At 38.8% G+C, this 19542-nt stretch overlaps 1 protein-coding gene across 1 annotated transcript in view; it reads left to right on the forward strand.

Moving 5' to 3' along the window:
* LOC122797860 (vomeronasal type-2 receptor 26-like) overlaps positions 1-19542 on the forward strand; it is a 125639-nt gene that overhangs the window by 65382 nt on the left and 40715 nt on the right. The window contains exon 2 of the mRNA XM_044066381.1: positions 5277-5400. Coding sequence (XP_043922316.1) covers positions 5277-5400 — 124 coding nt within the window. The remainder of the gene's footprint in view (positions 1-5276; positions 5401-19542) is intronic.

Here is a 19542-nt window from a genome sequence, read left to right on the forward strand (position 1 = left end):
TATATATATATATATATATATATATATATATATATATATATATATATATGTACAAAATGTAAAACAACTATATATCAATAATTAATTTGAAATATATGAATAAATACGTAATAAAGTTATTATCTCATTAATGCCCTAGGTCTTAAAAGAGAACTAATGGCAATACCTTCATTCAAACAAGGCCAATTAATGGCATCTAAAAAAAGTTGCCAATACAGCTCCCTTCTCTCCAAAAGTAATGACCAGGCACCCCCTCTAATATCAGTACATATACTATCTATTACAAAAAACTTAAATGAGTGCCCCTCATTCTCTGTCACATGTTTGCTTAGGGCATTAGTTTCCTTTTTTTACGAATTTCATATAGGTGTTCATAAATACGTTTTTTTTTAATTTTCTATCTGTCTTACCTATGTAATAACAACAGCATGAATAACAGGTTGCACAATACATCACTCTTTCTGAATTACAATTATATTTATCTTTAATTCTAAAATTCAATTTATTAATTAGAAACACATCTCCCTCCTTTATGTATTTGCAAAAGTGGCACATACCACATTTACTCATAAATCCGTTGTTTTTTGTTTCTCCACCATAATACCTTTCAAAGGAGTTTTTTAGACTCCTTCCCCTCCTAAATGCCATTATGGGGCTCCCATCTATAAATTGCCTCAAGCTCCTTTCCTGTCTCAAAATAATCAAATTCTTCACTAAAATATTCTTTATATCCATACTGTCAATTGTAAAATTGGATATAAAGGACATATTATAATTTCTAACATTTCTATTCTTCATTATGATAGATCCACCTATCACTATTCGATCATGTATTTGATCATCAGTTAACAGGGGTAAATAAAAATTCCTTTCTCTCTTGTTTACTACCTCAATAATGATATCATTAACAAATTTAACTGGATAACCTCTTCTTAAAAACATATTTTTCGAACAATCACATTCATCAAGGAAGTCATCCATATTCAATACCATCCGAGCTGCTCGAACTAATTGCCCCTTAACTATAGCTTTCTTCTGTTTTTGTGGGTGGATACTACTATAATGTAATAATGAGTTTGAGTATGTTGCTTTCCTGTGAATCTTAGATAAAAATATCTTATTTTTATAATCTTTAATTAATAGAACATATAAATATGAAATTTCATGTAAATTAATATTATAAGCAAATTTCAGGAACTGTGTAGTAGACCCAATATAATCTATGAATTCCTTAATTTCTTCAAACCGTCCATCCCATATCACAAATATGTCATCCAAAAAATGACAATAATACTTATTGTATGTAAAAAACTTACAGGGAAATAGATATTTTCTTTCCCATTGCATTACTAAAATATTGGCATACAAGCCCCCACATGCTGAGCCCCTAACAACCCCTTCTTGCTGTAAAAAAATGTCATTGTTGAACAGGATGAAATTATTTTTCAATGCCATTTCCATAAGTTGAGTATATAATAAAACCTCAAAATGTTCAACTTTTTTATCATACAAAAACTCTGTGAACCATTCAAGACCTATTTTATGAGGAATTATAGAATAAAGGTCTTTTATATCAATAGTAAGGAATATGTAAGATTCATTAAATGAAATATTATTAATTGATCTCAAAAAACTCCATGAATCCTTACATATATGTGCCTCACAACAAATCAAATGTTTAAGCTTAGAGTCCAAGTATTTTGCAAGGGGTTGAGTAATGGACCCTTTTGAGTCAACTATTGGACGCATGGGGGGCCGTGCCAAATCCTTATGTAGTTTCGGTAAACCAAACATGATAGAAACTCTAGGATGTATAACCGAAAGATAGTTCAATACATCAATTGATATTGTACCCACTATAAATAAATCTTGCAATTCATTACTAATCTTGCAGTATGCTCCATTTAATTCATTTAGAGATGATTTTGAGTACCCTTTACCATTCAAAATAAACAACATTTTTTATTGTAATCTTCTATATTCATTAAAACAATTCCACCCCCTTTATCAGGTTTTAAAATTCTTATTTTGTCTAAAAACATATTGATCTCCTTAATAATATCTACTTCATTTTTGACAGTCTCATCAATACATCTGTATTATGACAATGCATTCCTAATGTCTATTTCGCTCATCCTTTCAAATAATAGTACCATAGGATGCAATGGTGGATTATAGGTACTAGAAATTACCAAAGGACTAATCATCTGATTAGAAACAGAATTTTGAAACAATATTTTAAAATTCAATTTGCGGGTGAATAGTATCGAGTCCAATGTTACCTATGTCTGACAAGTGGCAGCCTTCACCCCAAAAATGGAACCCCCCAAAATACTCCATTCAATTCTCCTCTTATGACATTCTCACTTGTAGACTCATCATTTACTTCCAAACTGCTGCATAAGGGGGTGCTTGAAGACTAAAGAAATTGATTAGATTTATTCCCCACAATATACTCTTATACCTATCACTCTCAGACCTCTTAGTGAATGGGGCAGAAGTACCTTTTCCCAAGCTACCCATGGCCTATCCAATACCCATAAAAGCAAAATGTCATCAATACCTCAAGCCTATTAAAGAAACCTGTATTTGGTTTGAATTAAAAAGCCTGTACACCAAGTATAGACGATGTGGAACTACAATCATTTGCAAACTTTGTACCCTCTGATCTGAGTTTAAGGAAAGCCCCAAGCAATTCTGAAATAAATCCCTTTGGATACTCATAATCTCTACATCTCTTCTACTGTCTTCTCTACAGACTGTTTCACTCAGTTAGTCAATCATAATCCCATATATTTCAATATACCCTAATTCTTAAGGAATGGATAGTCTATTTCCAAATGCATTCCTAGGGTAAAATTACATACTATAGACATCTTTCAAATTTATCTTATAACCTGCGATTTCGTTAAACCTTTTGAGGAGATCCCATAGTCTTGACAAATCCTACTCAGGCTGGTTTAATGTTTTTAAGATGCCATCTGCAAATAGTGATATTTTTCAGGTCTTCAGTTTATGACTAATACTCCGGTATATTGAATTTCCTTTCAATTATTGCTAAGGGTTACACATATAATTCAATCAGAAGGGGAGAAATTGGACATCCCTACTTTGTGCCCCTTAATAAACTAAATAATCTGAAAGTTCCCATTATACTTGCAACTGCTGCCAAAATATATGCCCTTTGACATTCCCACAAAAGTCTCAGGGAAAATCACCTGTAGAAATAATTCAAACAAATACTCATGCCTCACTCTATCAATGGACTTCATAGCATCCAGGCTTAACATCAGCAATGGCCTCTTTTCCACCTCTGCATTCTCCATTATTAGAGGGTTTGCATTATATTGTTTAAAGTTCTCTATCCACCACAAACCCACGTATCACCTTCGCTAACCAACCGGCAACACTCCTTGCAATGATAGCCATAAATATCTTATAATTGTTGCTTAAAATAGAAGTGGTTATGTAAGAAAATGGAAGAAAGGGTTACTGCCTTACTTTAAAAGCACTAAAATAACTGTGTTCTCCCAAAAATGTGGAACCACCCTTGACTTCAGCACACTATTTACTATAGCAACGATCTTTTGGATAAAGTCCTGATTTACCAGCCTCATATTCTCTACCAGGAGACCATCTATCCCTAGTGTTTTGGAACTCTCCATTCCAGTTAAAAATTTCTCTGATTCCACTGGTGCAGTTGGCTTTATTAGACTTCTTCTGTTGCTCAGTCAGCTGAGGAACCCTCACCAATTAAAAAGATTCCTTCACTACTACTACGTTTTGAAGCTGACCATTTTCCAGAGTGTATATCTGTTTATAAAGTTCCTTAAAAGTTTCAAAAATCTCCCTATGCCCTACTACTACTCCATTAGCACTATTTTTGTTTATTTTAAATATAGCTCCTTGCACTGTATGATGCCACAACCTTACCATAACATTCTTCAAGGCCTTAGCCAAGTGAGCAAAATATGCTCCTTTATAAACTCCCATCAACCAGCCTCAGAGTCTACTAGACAACCTTAACTTAAAGGGGACCAACATAACCCAAGATCTGCACAACGGCAAAACTAGCAGTTTCTAAAAATCTGTGGACCATCCAAAAATGAAAATAGACAACCATCCCCAGGGCCAGCAATTCAAGCTCTATAAAGAGTGGTAGATTGGGATTAGGTTGCCTTTTTAAACTTGAGTAGTTTCATTAATAATACTATTTTATTGGACTTGATTTTTACTACCTAACAGGGTGAAAGGAATATCCCATATAGGAGAGTGGTCTCACCTTCGATAACCACATCGCCACAACAGTCAGGAAATCCTTCTATGTGGCACACCTCATCACGAAGGGCTTTTCATCCAGAAAAAAGGAGGTAATTGTCCCACTGTACTCATCCCTCTATTATTATAGAATACAACGCCCCATTTGGAATGTACCTCTCAAGACATCTGCAACAACTGGAAAGGCCTCAGAAATACCTCACTAAAAGAATCACAGGCCTAAAGCAGATGCCCTACACTGACCACCTTAAAAAATTCCAGCTATACTCTGTTGCATATTGTCTACTCAGAGGCGATCTCTGCTTAACATACAAGGCCATGTCAAACCAAGAGCTGTTGGACATGCTACACTTAAAGAAATCCCAATCCCTCAGAGCTACACGCTCCAGGGATCTAAACCTTGTCATCACAATAAACAAAACATGCTGGAGGGATAGGTTCCTGACCCAGAGACTCCCCAGACTCTGGAATAGATTGCCCATACATGTCAAGCAGAGTGCCTCTTTGGACCTCTTCAAGAGGAACCTTGACGATTGGATGGGAAAAAGGAAATTCACCCCAGGGATCACGTCAGTCGCCCTGCTAGACAGGGTCCAGGAAAGTAAATAATGTGGGAAGAAATAGCCAGGGAATTGTTATGGCTAGGCTTGTATAGGCCCTAGGGCTGATAGCCTAGTACCAACCTATGAACCTATGAACCTATGAGTGAGTTTTCTATATTTAATTGTTGCAACACTGTGTCGGATATATCATATTTGTAAGAGCCTTACAACAAAGACTAAACTGGGTCTTGAAAAGCAGGATGGAAAGTGAACATGGGCAGAATCTAGGAATGTTAGATGTCTTTTGGCAGTATGCTATGCTCCTAACAAACAATTCTAAAGTCACTAATTACTATTTTAAAATGTGCAGCTATATCTATTTGTTTGGATTCTTCCAAACAAAGTAATTCCTTTAGCTTTAACATTTAATCTATCTATTTTCTGTTTATCCTATAGGCCCCACGTTCAGTGTGTAGTGAACTCTGTCCTTCTGGATATAGGAAGGCTAGTCGGCCAGGACAGCCAATTTGTTGCTTTGACTGTGTGCCATGCTCCATGGGGGAAATCACAAACATATCAGGTGAGGTTTGTATAGTAATTTGTAATCATGTATTTTGTTTGCATATAAAACTAGGCTTTGGCAGACATTAAGCTTTACTCAAAAGTGAAATTGTTCTTATCAATGAGTTCTTTAGCATAAAAAACACCAGGAATGTACACTCTCTGTAAAGTCCCCAAGTACAAACAGTCCTGAGTTGAAATATATATGCTAATTTGGTGTCATTAAAAGAAAGTATATTCCATTTCTACAACATGCAGTGGCCTCAGAACTGATTATACTAAGAGGGGTGTTGAATGTTTTCCTCTTATGAAAAATATTACCTTGAATTTATTTATCACATTCAGGCTAAATCTGAACACTTGTTAGGAAGCAGACTCAATGTAACCTTCCTTCATTTAAACATACTCAAAATCTGGTTTTATTCATTTTAAAAATAATCAATAGCTCTGCGTATAACTTTCATCTATGAAATATAACTGAATGTAATTAACAGATAAATTTGTTGCATTGTGAATGCTAACTGCAATCACAAAAGCAGATGGAAGAAACGTGAAAATATGAGATCATGTAAAAATCCACATAAAGGAAATAAACTGAACTTATGATATTAAGAGCAAGCTTGTCTACTTAAATTCTGCCTGTTGTAATTGTGTCATGACACTTGATTTGCCTTGCATTTCTTAAGGATTAGGAATGATATTCCCACTTCTTCAGCTGTATTACATCTCTTATTTTGGTCATTAGAGGAACAACTGAACTAGAAAATCAAACTGGAATAATTTACTTTGATGTACACCAGTTTAGTAAAAACAAATGGGTAGTGGTAGCGATTCATAAGATATGGGAAGATAATAATGAGAGGAATTCAATAAAGCCTGCATGTTTTTTTTTCATGTAGGCATTATGCCATGATACCTACATGGGCACAAGCATTTTTAGATTCAGTAAGAGCTGCTTAGGGGCACGCATGCATGCGCAAACACGGAAAATTCTGTGGCTTGGAAATTATCTCATAAGCAGGTGAATCTCATGCAAACAAGGCAAGTAGAGTGATCCAACATGCAGAAAGGTATCTGATCACACCTCATGTCAATGTCTGTAGTGTATACAGAAAAATTCCATGTACAGAAGTCTAGACAGAAAAAAGGGGGTGTAGTATAGAAACGTGGTTATAAATCCCCTGAAAATGTAAGACTACATGGATCCCCTTCACTTCACCGAAACGCTAGAAGACCGACACTCTACAGAAGGAGACGAGAAGACCGACGACTCAGATGACCGACAAGGTGAGAACCCAACGGACTCAGTAAGTGTGCGATAGAGTGAGGGATTTAGTGTTAGGGAGCGGACAGGTAAGTGTGCGATAGTGAGGGACTGTAGTTTTAGGGCCGGGTTAAGTGAGTTAGGGTTAGGGTGCGGGTAGGGTAAGTGTGCGATAGTGACGGACTATATGTTTAAGGGTGGGTTAAGTGAGTTAGGGTTAGGGTGCAGGTAGGGTGTGTGTGCGATAGTGATGGACTGTAGGTTTAGGGGTGGGTTAAGTGAGTTAGGGTTAGGGTGCGGGTAGGGTAAGTGTGCGGTTGTGTCGGACCTTAGGGTTAGGGTTTGGGTTAAGGTTAGTGCATGTATGGTTGTGTGTATTGTCGGTATTGTGTGTTGTCGGTCTTTTGGTGTCAGTGATTTGTGTGTCGGTGTTGTGGCGTGTCGGTGTAGTGAAGGGGATCCAAGACTACATACACATATGATCAAAACTATTAGTCTGTATGTCAGAAAGATTAAAGGGATAAGTTAAATTAATATTTTTTTAATAATCTTGGCATGTTTGTGCTACATGCCGCAGTGCGCAAACAAGTTTTATAGAAAAAAAGATAGACAAAAATGAATTTTATAGTATGTGACAGAAATGTATTATAGGAGCCTGCATGTACTCCCTACAGTGGTGCATTGCTGCTGTTGCTATGGTGATAGGGCTATGAAGTGTGTAGTTTCTAGTCTGTCAGCATGGATAAGTATGCAAATGAGGTGGGGTTACTGAATAGCAGAAAGGAGTAATTGTGTCCGCATATCTCTTTAGTGTATGGTCTTACACCTTGTTAAGGTTTGCACAGGAAGTTGCTGACATCTGGGGGTGTCTCCTCACTTCTAAGCTCTTTTAAGCTTGGGTGCACATGTTTGCATGGCACCCTGCCTGTCTGAGCATGATCTCAAAACCAGATGTATTCAATTGGACATTTTGACCTTTGTGTTAGCTATGCTGCATGGTGCGGTGCTGTAAGTGGCATTGTGTACTAAAATAAGGCCATTAAATGATGTTAATTATATTGTAGGCAGGTGGAATGCATCACAGTTACCCAATCACACATTCTGCATCTACAGAAGAGCTTTATAAAGTATGCATACACACTCTATTTTCTGATTTTCCTCCAATACTTGGGACCATTGTAGTACAGACTTAGGAATTTTAACTGAGATAATGCTAGGGTCTGCTGCAGATCTGCTACATCAGTATGTGCTAAATGCAGAAGTCATTGTTGCTGGTGCTGCTGAAAATAGGCCTAGGCAGAGAAGGAAATGAGTGTTCAGGCCCAGGGTAACCTTTCATGAGTTACATGATCTGGAGAATGTATTTTTTGCCAGACTCTCCCTTGCATAAGCTCTTCTCCTCCCCTCCCTTCTATATGCTGCCCCAGTACTTACCAACATCTAAACTACTACTTTAAACAAACTCCAACAAACTTTCCACAAGATAGCTAGATTCATCACAAACTCTCCATACAATACACATCACTGCCTTGCCTTAAATACTCTCCACTGGTTAAAATTCCCCCATCTTCTACTGCTCTCACAACTTCAACTGTTACACTTTATTCTTTACAAACCTTCATCCTGCCCTGCTCTGCCTTCCTTCATCTCTGCGGACTCTCCATACCTCTAATCAGCAACTACTACAAATCATACCAACCTAAAAAAAATAACTGGCAAACTCCTATATAAGCTCTCTGTCGCCCAAGCCTGGAACAAACTCCCAAGAAACATTTGTTCCTGCATTCACTCATCCCAGTTTAAAGAAAAACTCAAACTTCTTCTCAACTCCAAAATATATCCTTGTCAAACCCCTCCTTAAGATCCCCACAACCCTACTATATACGTTTTCAGTCCATCCACATACAGCTAAGTACGCCACTATTGTGGATACTTATTAAACTCTACAGTCAATACTGTTGGACTTAACTTTTTTTGTAAATATTTAAATATATATTTTAGGCTGTAAAAATATTGATATGTATATATCATGTGTTTGCATTTCTGCTTTGTCTCTCTAACATTCTTGTATAACTGATTTTGACCATATTTTTGACTCAAATGTTTGACTCTCTGTAAACTGTTTGTGTTTTTTTTTTTTTTGGAGCTTTTCACCTCGGGTCTCCACTGAAAATGGGCCACAAGCCCAGCTGGTTCAACCCGGTTAACAAATGTCAATAAATAAAAAATAAAATAGAGCACTACAGAGTGGACAGAGACATACTACAGCAACTCACTGAGCCCTGCCACCCTCAATTCAGACCCAGAGCCAAGATACAGGAACCCATCCCAGTGGAAACAAAGGTATGTGTAGCCTTTAGGATACCAGCTACAGGTACTTTCCAAAGTCCAACTGGAGAGATGATGGGGGTCTCACAGGCATCCGCATCCAGGATACTCCACCAGTTCCTGGATGCCATGCTAACACATGCCAGTGAACACATATCTTTTCCCCTCATCACTGAGGTGAGGGCCAGCAGTATGCAACACTTCTACCATGTAGCACACTATCCTGAAGCAGTGGGTGCCATAGATGGCACTCATGTACACATCAAGGCACCACCCGGTGAAGAGGGTAGAATCTACATCAACTGCAAGGGGTACCACTCCATTAACTGCCAGATCATGTGCAATGCCCAGGGAATTATGCTGAATGAGTGTACCGGCAGCCCTGGCAGTTATCACAACTCCCATATCTGGCACGTATCACAGCTGTACCAGATGTTTGCTAGGCAGACATCCTACACAGCCATATACTGGGGATGCTAGTTGCCCCCTAGAACCATAGATGATGACACCCATCAGAAATGCACACACACCCATGGAAGAATGCAATAATGAGGCACATACACAAACTAGGAACATCATAGAGCCTGTGTTTGTGTTTCTGAAGTCACAGTTCCAGTGCCCTGATACATCTGGCAGAGACCTGCAGTGCTCTCCAGCCACATGTGCACATATGTTCACAGGATTTGCTATGCTACACAATATGTTCCTGTGGAAACAGCTGCAGCAGGATCAGCAAAGGGAAGAGATACACAGCCACCCACCAGTGCCTAGATCACCATAACCACAGTCACAGGAGGACTTGAAGGAGGAACCCCCTGCTGATGTCCTTGTAGGCAGATGTAGGCATGCTCAGTAAGCCCTGGCTTTGGCTAAGAGACAATGCATAGTGCATTCACTGACAACCTAGGGACTGACACCTTACTCCTACTCACATACATATATCAAACTTGATGCCAGACAACCCACTCAACCTGTACCTATCCATGTATTGGATGTGTACTGCTTGCATCAGACAGAGTTAGCCCTGATGTACAGTTCTTTCAACTGCTGCATTTGCAAGGTAAATCTCTAACCTACACAGTTCTTGTAAGAATTAGTATGAAATGGTATTGTATATATATATAGGTCTGTTACATTTATGCAAGTAAATATAGTGGGCTATTTGGACAGAAGTAACATCCACATGGGACTACAGATACCCAGTCCACTGTCATGTGTCCTTTAATTGTCACTAGGTCTCATGCATGGTATATTCACTACATCAGTCAAGGGAGATGTTAAACAAAGGGGTTACATGATATTTGGACTACTGTGCATCCAGGCAGAACATGCAGTGTTGTTCCCCCACCCCCAACACAGCAGTGTTCCCATATAACTGCTGTAACAGTAACTCATCAATGGTATATCAGCAGTCCAGGCAATCTCAGGGCAGTACTATAGAAATTGATCATACATTGCATGTCTCACTTAAAGCAGGAATAACAATGTACATACTGATGCTATTGATTGTGTGATGCATGACTACTCTCTGCCGGGCAGCTTGTGTGGCTCAGTGGATGATGGTGTCAATGGTTCTAATCTGGAAGTGTCTGTATCTTTTGTATGTGAGGTAGTATTATGTTGTTTTTTTTTTGTTTTTTTGTTTTTTGACAGACTGTCAGTCTGTGTGTGGTGTAACATTACTAACCTCTATCAGTCTGTGTGTGGTGTAACATTACTAACCTCTATCACATATTAATTACATCAGGCAGCTGAAGAATGCCATGGGCAATTTCAGTGAAGTGCAGTACTGCAGACACAGGAACAGATGTCATTGTAATACACAGAATCCCAGACTGGAGTACAGGTAGGTGTGGCCTGGAGTCAGTTTATAACTACTGACAAGCCCACGGAGCATGTCCATACACTTAGTTACACAGAGTGCAATTCTGTTGCCCCTTGCTCAAAATGACCTGTCATGCATAGATATGTCTATACATACATACATATATGTAGACATATCTGTCTGTAACTATCTCTCTCTCTCTCCCATAGATAGTATAGCTATCTCTATGAATATACAAATAGAGATATTCCTACATATATCTATATATAAAACATACATCCTAGGTCTCTCCCCACATATCTAAGTAATATATATATTGAATTCTATCTAGTTTCCCAAGGTTTACCATTTCTCCACCCCCCATACACACCCCCCCTCCTTGTTTATCCCACTCATGTTTGAGGCCACACACTTTGGTGTTTCTTCTCTATTCATCTGATTACCCCATGTAGGTACTGGCCATGGTCCTTTACACGATCCACATGGCGTTCCCTTTTTTCATTTTGTACTTCTAGTCTAGTTCCTTCAGGGTAACCCACTGGGCTCATGTTAACTGTACATTTCCAACCTTCAGTTGACAGAATTTTGGTCTTTTGACTCTGACAAGAATATTTTTAATATCTTCAAGTGTTGTCTGTATTAGGATTTTTAAAGTTTTTAACTAAACCTAATTTATGGTTTTGTATTCTTTTTCATAGTAGCGTTTTTTTCAATGCACTGTATGCATTTTTTCTTTATTTTTTTTTTTTTTATTTATTTTTAAATTTGTTCTTAAATCAATTCAATGTATGCCAATATAATTAATCAATGTTTTTAAGCAATTAACCAATGGTTTTAAGCCAAGCACTTTAAATATATCACGTGAAAGCATTATTTGTTACACTTGATAAAGCCTGGTAATACCAGGCGAAAGCGCTTGTGGTTTTGAGTTTTTGTTCATTAAATACGTTGTCTTTGGATTATTTCTGGGTTTCATTTTTTCAAACCTCATTGACGGTTCCGTTCAGCTGGATTATTTATCAGAGAATTTTTCACTTTATTTTCTGTGGCCAGACAGTGTTTGTTCCGGGGAAGGTATCTTTTGCATCCTGCTTATTGGTTTTTGAGTGCTGATATTTCTTGTGTCTAACTGGTATGGCCGAAGACCTATCTTTTCCGGATTTCGCTGACACGCCTCTGCTACTAAGGGAAGAACCAGATGACACGCCGGTGATGAGAAAGGAGTTCAACCAGGTCATTGCCCTCCTCGCTCAGCTCAACAAAACCTTGATGCAAGCCAACAATTCCAATTGTACGGGCGTAGCTGGTAACCAGCAGCACAACAAGGAGAGAGAGCGTAACGGAGAGCAGCAAAGAGACCCGAGAGGGACTTACACGCTAAATCAACCGGTTATCGTGGACCATCCTATAGGTTTCTTCGCAGGGCAGTTCGCCCAGCAACAAAAATGACTGCCGAGATGTTCGGGTTGGTAGCAGCTTTAATTTTAAAGCGTGGACTGAAAAACAACTGCATTTTTCAGCAGGTACAGTGAATGCCCAATTCGAACATTTAGACAATAAATTTGAAACATTCAAAAATAAGCTGTATGCATACAAAAACTCGCAGCTTGAAATCAACTACTTAAGGGAATGTTTAAAAGTTGAGCGAGTCCCTAAGGGGTTAAGATGTTTTCGGTTCCCTAACAACGCTTACAGGGGCTCAACTTTACATTCCCAGTTGACTGATTTGTGTAATAAAACTGGGTTAGAAATGCTAAACTTGATGGTGAATGACTATATTAACAAAGGCAACTGCATTTTGAAGGAACTTAACTGTTTACATGATGTCATTACTAAGGATGATAGTTTTAACAGTTTTAAAAAGAAATATGATGACACTTTCAAGGAAGTTGACGCATATTGCTTCAAAGTCTTAGACAGAAAAGCAAAAAAGCTTGAAAGGGACTTAATTGAGTACAGTGAGGGCAGGGCATATCCTGCACCAACAGGGAGGCAAAGAACAAATGTTAATGATCTAGGCTCTGGTAAAACACAAGTTATAAATGAAGACTACAGTTATGCCCATTCAGATATACCCAGAAGAAGTGAGCGACTGGCTCAAAAAGGTAATATTAATGGGCAACAGGGTTTTCTAGTTCCCCAGGGCAGACCACGGGGGAAAACAAATCAGTTTCAACAGAACCCATGGGAGAAGAGGCAATAGAAGGAAATAATAGAACTTTGGTAGACACTTCACAGTTTTTTATTGAAGAAGAACAAGGAGTATGCAGGATTAGGACCATTGACAATTTTACTATTTACAATTTTACTGAACTAGAAATTACTTCACACTTTTTGAGCTGTTTACCAAAGGGTTACATTATGTTCCACACAGAGCTAGCTACCTTCCAAAACTCTTGATTGAGTTGAAATTATTTATTAGAAACCTAAACCTAACATCATTTTTTAAAAATCAAGCTGGCCAGGATGTAGCATTGCATAGAAGCAGCACTTTTAATCCCCCTACTCATCCCACTCTCAAAATTTTCGAAGAGTTAATTGAGAGCACATTAAGAGAAAATCTTGGCAAAAAGCAGGCATCTCATCCCGCTAATTTTCCACAAAGATTACAGTTTGTTATTGACAATTTAAAAAAAGAAAAAATCCGGGTGATGAAACCTGACAAGGGAGGGGGGATTGTTTTAATGCACCAGTTAGAATATGAAAACTATATTCATGATTTATTACAGGACGACAACATTTATGAATCCATTTCTCTCAATGAGTTAAATATTGCACTTGCTAGTATAAAATATTCTTTATATGATTTATTAATGCAAGGTGCTATTGATGAAAAGTCCTATAACTATCTTTTTGTACCCAAACCAAAAACCCCTGTTTTATTTGGTATACCCAAGGTTCATAAAGGGGTTGATCCTTTGAAATTCTGTCCCATTGTTGCAGGGGCTGGGAGCATAACAGAACCTTTGAGTAAATTTGTGGATTTTCACTTAAAAAATTATGTCTCCAGACTAACCTTTGTATGTAAAGACTCTTGGGAATTTCTAACTTGTATGGATCAAAACACTGATCACTCGAACTTACTCATGGTAACGATTGACATAGTGGAATTGTTTCCCAGCATCCCACACAATACAGGGATGGAATGGTTCAGTGAAATGTTATGCAGAGAATCCAATTTAAGTAATAGTTTGGTGAATTTAGTTATAGAATTCATGACCATGGTTCTATCCAACAATTTCATCTATTTTAATGGCAAATTTTTTCGTAAAAAAAGTGGAGTTGCCATGGGTGCGCCTTGCGCTAGTGCGTACGCTAATATAGTGTTGCATAAGTGGGAAACTGAATATATTCATTCTACCAATTGGAAACAACACATCAAATTTTACAAAAGATATCTTGACGATATCTGTATTCTTTGGGAGGGTACGGAAGAGCAATTCCTCCTTTTTATAGATTACTTGAACAATACGACTAGTTTCCTTAAATTTACTTACATTATTAGCAACACAACTCTTCATTATTTGGATATTCATCTGATCAAAAACCCAAATCATACAGGTTTCTGTTCTAAGGTGCACAGAAAAGGCACATACTCTAACTCCTTCCTCCATTTTGACAGTGGACACCCTCTTTACATCAAGAAAGGTATCATCAAGGGTCAATTAGTAAGAGCCTGCAGAATGTGTAGCACTACCAATTTCTTTCTGGAAGAGGTTGATTTTCTCAGGTCTCTATTTTTGGATAGAGGCTATCCACTTGCTTTTTTTCAGGACATCCTTAGTGAGATCCTTATTAAAAGAGACCAGTTTTTTCCACCGTTATTAGGTGCTGGAGCACCATTCCCTAGAGCTCGAATAAGGACAGATCAGAACAGTTCCAAGAGTTTTGTTTACACCTATTCAGCTGATGCATGCTTCATAGAAAGGACTAAGAAGGTTTTCTGGCCGGTGGTTACCTCCCATGAGGAATTCAGTAATTTGTTTCCCCCTCACATTTCCTTTATTAGAAAAAGGAATACCAATCTGAAGGGTATTTTTGAACATAACATGAACACTAAGGACAAGCCAGAACATTCCAGTTGTCACAAAAGGAAGGGAACGTTCCAATGTGGTAGATGTCATCAATGCCCCTTCATTGCAAACACTCACAAGGTACACGTCTCTGCTCGTAACATTACTTTAACAGCTAGTGAGTATTACTCATGTTACTCTTCGGGCATGGTATACCTAGGTTTTTGTGAGGTTTGCACATCTTTCTATGTGGGTAAAACAGAAAGGGCTTTGAAACGAAGGATATACGAACATTTTTATGACATCAAAAGTAAAAAAGAAACCAATGCCTTTTTTAGACATTCTTTGGTATGTCCTAACATGTCCATTCATTTCTTTGTCCTTGAAAAAGTTTCTCCTGACCAGAGAGGAGGGGATTGGGAAACTACACTTTCTTCGAGGGAATTGTCCTGGCAATTAAAATTGAATGCGACAAGGTATCCAGGCTTAAATGACAACTTAAGTTTAGCCAGTATACTCAAAGCAAAAAGAAATGTTCTTTGAATTCTATCTAGTTTCCCAAGGTTTACCATTTCTCCACCCCCCATACACACACCCCCCCTCCTTGTTTATCCCACTCATGTTTGAGGCCACACACTTTGGTGTTTCTTCTCTATTCATCTGATTACCCCATGTAGGTACTGGCCATGGTCCTTTACACGATCCACATGGCGTTCCCTTTTTTCATTTTGTACTTCTAGTCTAGTTCCTTCAGGGTAACCCACTGGGCTCATGTTAACTGTACATTTCCAACCTTCAGTTGACAGAATTTTTGTCTTTTGACTCTGACAAGAATATTTTTAATATCTTCAAGTGTTGTCTGCATTAGGATGTTTAAAGTTTTTAACTAAACCTAATTTATGGTTTTGTATTCTTTTTCATAGTAGCGTTTTTTTCAATGCACTGTATGCATTTTTTCTTTATTTTCTTTTCTTTATTTTTAAATTTGTTCTTAAATCAATTCAATGTATGCCAATATAATTAATCAATGTTTTTAAGCAATTAACCAATGGTTTTAAGCCAAGCACTTTAAATATATCACGTGAAAGCATTATTTGTTACACTTGATAAAGCCTGGTAATACCAGGCGAAAGCGCTTGTGGTTTTGAGTTTTTGTTCATTAAATACGTTGTCTTTGGATTATTTCTGGGTTTCATTTTTTCAAACCTCATTGACGGTTCCGTTCAGCTGGATTATTTATCAGCGAATTTTTCACTTTATTTTCTGTGGCCAGACAGTGTTTGTTCCGGGGAAGGTATCTTTTGCATCCTGCTTATTGGTTTTTGAGTGCTGATATTTCTCATATATATATATATATATATATACACACACACATACAGCCACATTTTTATATACATCCCTGTTGTATACATAAATATGTGTTGTGGAAGTCTGTATTGTCCTACATACCCTGATAATGGTGAGTAATGCTTCACTATAACACATTTATAATGTTACTCAAAGGATCCAAAGGGCTCAGCAGTATATAATGCACTTACCTACAGACCCCTGTGCCTGCTGGATGCCTCCACACATTCAGCAAGAGGTGAACATGTGGTGCAATGTATAATGTTGTCTATGCACGCATGGACAGGGCACATTGTTCTTGCCATAGGCATGGCCACCCAAATGCAAACAGCCACATATGGCCAATCTGGTAACTGTAGTCAGATAGCTAGGATATATAACACACATCCAACTGCTAGGCTACTAGATGCAGATTACAGTATGAAGTAATTTCACTCTGCACACCACAGATGCTGTTCAACCCAAGTCTAATTTGTGTAATCCACAAGTAGTTTGCCTGCAGTCATGTCTAAAACAGACATCAGCTGTGGCACATGTGATAAGTACTGTGATCTATATTGTGTAAGAGTAGATAGGTAGGGCTTTTAATCTCACTGCAGGTCACATGGTGTGTGTGTGTGTGTGTGTGTGTGTGTGTGTGTGTGTGTGTGTGTGTGTGTGTGTGTGTGTGTGTGTGTGCGTGTGTGTGTATGTGTGTAATGTATGTGGGTGTGTTTGTGTGTGTGCGTGTGTGTGTGTGTGTGTGTGTGTGTGTGTGTGTGTGTGTGTGTGTGTGTGTGTGTGTGTGTGTGTGTGTGTGCATGTGTGTGTGTGTGTGTGTGTGTGTGTGTGTGTGTGTGTGTGTGTGTGTGTGTGTGTGTGTGTATGTGTGCACATGCATGTATCCCCCTGCAAAACAACTGAGACTCCCTCATTGACTATGGCACTGCAATAGTTCTGCACTTTCTGGCCCTCTAAGCTGCTGCCAGTGTCCAAATCCCCCTCTTCTAGAAGGCCTGCTGATGTCATCAACCTTAAGACTACCAGCTGCCATTGTAATTTCAGACTTAAGCCATGGCAGATGCAATAAGTACTGTGATCTATAGTGCTTAAAAGTAGTTAGGTAGAGATTCTAATCTCACTCCATGCCACTCACTGTTTGTTTGAATCTCCATACACCATGAATATGATCACCTCAGTAACTTAGAAAGAGGTAGGGTTTTACAGTATTTTGGTTGTAGCAGGTGATATGGGCCTCCAAATGCCTGACCACAACTAGGTCTGCTGATGTCATCAAGCATGACATGTCCTAAAGAGATAGTAATAGCATACTTATTAGTAGATATACAAAATCAAAAAACTCCAGCTCTACTCCGTCGCATATCGCCTACTCAGAGGTGATCTCTGCCTAATATACAAAGCTATGTTAAACCCAGAGCTGTTGGACATGCTAAACTTAAAGAAATCCCAATCTCTCTGAGCCACACACTCCAGGGACCTAAACCTTGTCACCACAATAAACAGAACATGCTAGAGGGATAGATTCCTGTCCCAGAGACTTCTGAAACTCTGGAACAAACTACCCATTCATGTCAAACAAAGCTCCTCATTGGCCCTCTTTAAGAAAAACCTTGACACCTGGATGGGAAATAGAAAATTCACCCTGGGTTCACTTCTGTGGCACTGCTTGACAGGGGCACAGAAAAATAATTTTCTAGGGTGGCGAAAGCCAGGGAACCTTTTTGGCTAGGCTTATATAGGCCCCAGGGCCGATAGCCTAGTACCTACCTATGAACCTATGAACCTATGAACTTGAGATGCAGCCTGTGTGTCACATGCTGTGATATGTAGTATGTGCCATTAGATAGGTACAAGTTCTAATCTACATGCAGCCAACTTGCAGTGTGTGTGCACTGTGCAGTGTCCTGTAAACAGTAAGTGGAAGTGTTGCCATCCTCAGTGTAGCCAGGTTTGTGTGTGTGGTTGTTACAGCATTTTACATCAGTTTATGGAATCATGGGATCTTTGAACTTTAGTAGCACAATGACCCTAAAGCCCTCACAATCCTAGCCAAGTTTATACCCTTATTTACATGATCAGCACATATTGCTCCTATCTGCAAGAGACACAGGCAGAAGCCCTGTGATGAAATGACAGTCACTCAGCCAATCATACAGATGGCATCTGACGAGGTCCACTGAGTTGCTCTGTTTGCCATTAGGCAGGATTCTGTTCCAAAGGTGTGTTAAAGTCTGCTAGACGGATCTCTCCCACCAGTATGTATTACTAATGTCACATACCAAGTTAATGTCCTTAAGTGAGTAATCCATATACCATTCTGCCTACAGATATGCAGCATATCCAGTCAAGCAGGGTTACACATTGTCCCATATGCCTGTATGCAAGGCAGAGATCACTACTGAGTAGTCTATATGCCACAGGCTACAATACCACTGATGTCAGATGAAGCCCATTGGACAGATACTGAAGGCGTGAAGTTCCTTTGTGAGGGACCATTATGTTGTGTGCAATTGCCAGTAGTGCTTGGAAAGGTACAGCACCAAATGGCCATTGCACTCACATATTGGCATGCTGAGAGATAAGTACATGGAGGTTATGAGTATGTCGATTTTGGGTGACTGTGCCCTCAGTTATGACATATAATTCCCATCTTATCACTGGGGAGACATGGTGACCTCAGGTACATTAGGAGTAAACCTGTGTGGCCAGGCCTGTGTGGCCAGGCCTGTGTGCCCAGGTCTATCAACCCTGAGTATGTACATCACATGTTGCGACTGATGTGCTACTTACCAGGAACATAGGTGTTACCGATGAGAATGATACTACATAAATATTTGCATGGAGTTTACAGCCAGTAGTATGTCAACAGGCATTTGTTCATCAATATCGTCTTGTAGGATATTGACATAACTGACAGAATCTATGACTGCTCACAGTTTACAGGCTTCATCCAGCATTGTCAACCACAGACAGTTGGTATTCACTTGTATTGTGGTGCAATTGATCCCAAGCAGTACAGGACCCAGGACTGAGTCCTGTTGAACACTGCTGCTTACAGATCAGATATTGCAGGTGGATTAACCTATGTTGAGTATGTGTGCCATCAATGAGCCACTTAGTGACCCCTATAATAATATTGTTGTGGATGCCTATATGGGTGTTTTTGTCAATGATGCCTGAGTAGGGGATAGAGTCACATGGCTTGGCTACATCCAGAAGGTTGTATGCCCTGATATCCCCTCACTCCTGTCCTTGTAACTGTCTCAGACATGTCCACCATGTCTAACAGCCATGATCTCCTTGTCAGACATCCGAACTGTGTACAGTCAATTGTTTGCAGATCACATATATGTTTGCTGAACAGCACCATGATGATTTGCCCCA

This window comes from Protopterus annectens, chromosome 3.part1, assembly GCF_019279795.1.
Source record: "Protopterus annectens isolate FY-2018-M chromosome 3.part1, PAN1.0, whole genome shotgun sequence".
Classification (NCBI taxonomy): Eukaryota; Metazoa; Chordata; order Ceratodontiformes; family Protopteridae; genus Protopterus; species Protopterus annectens.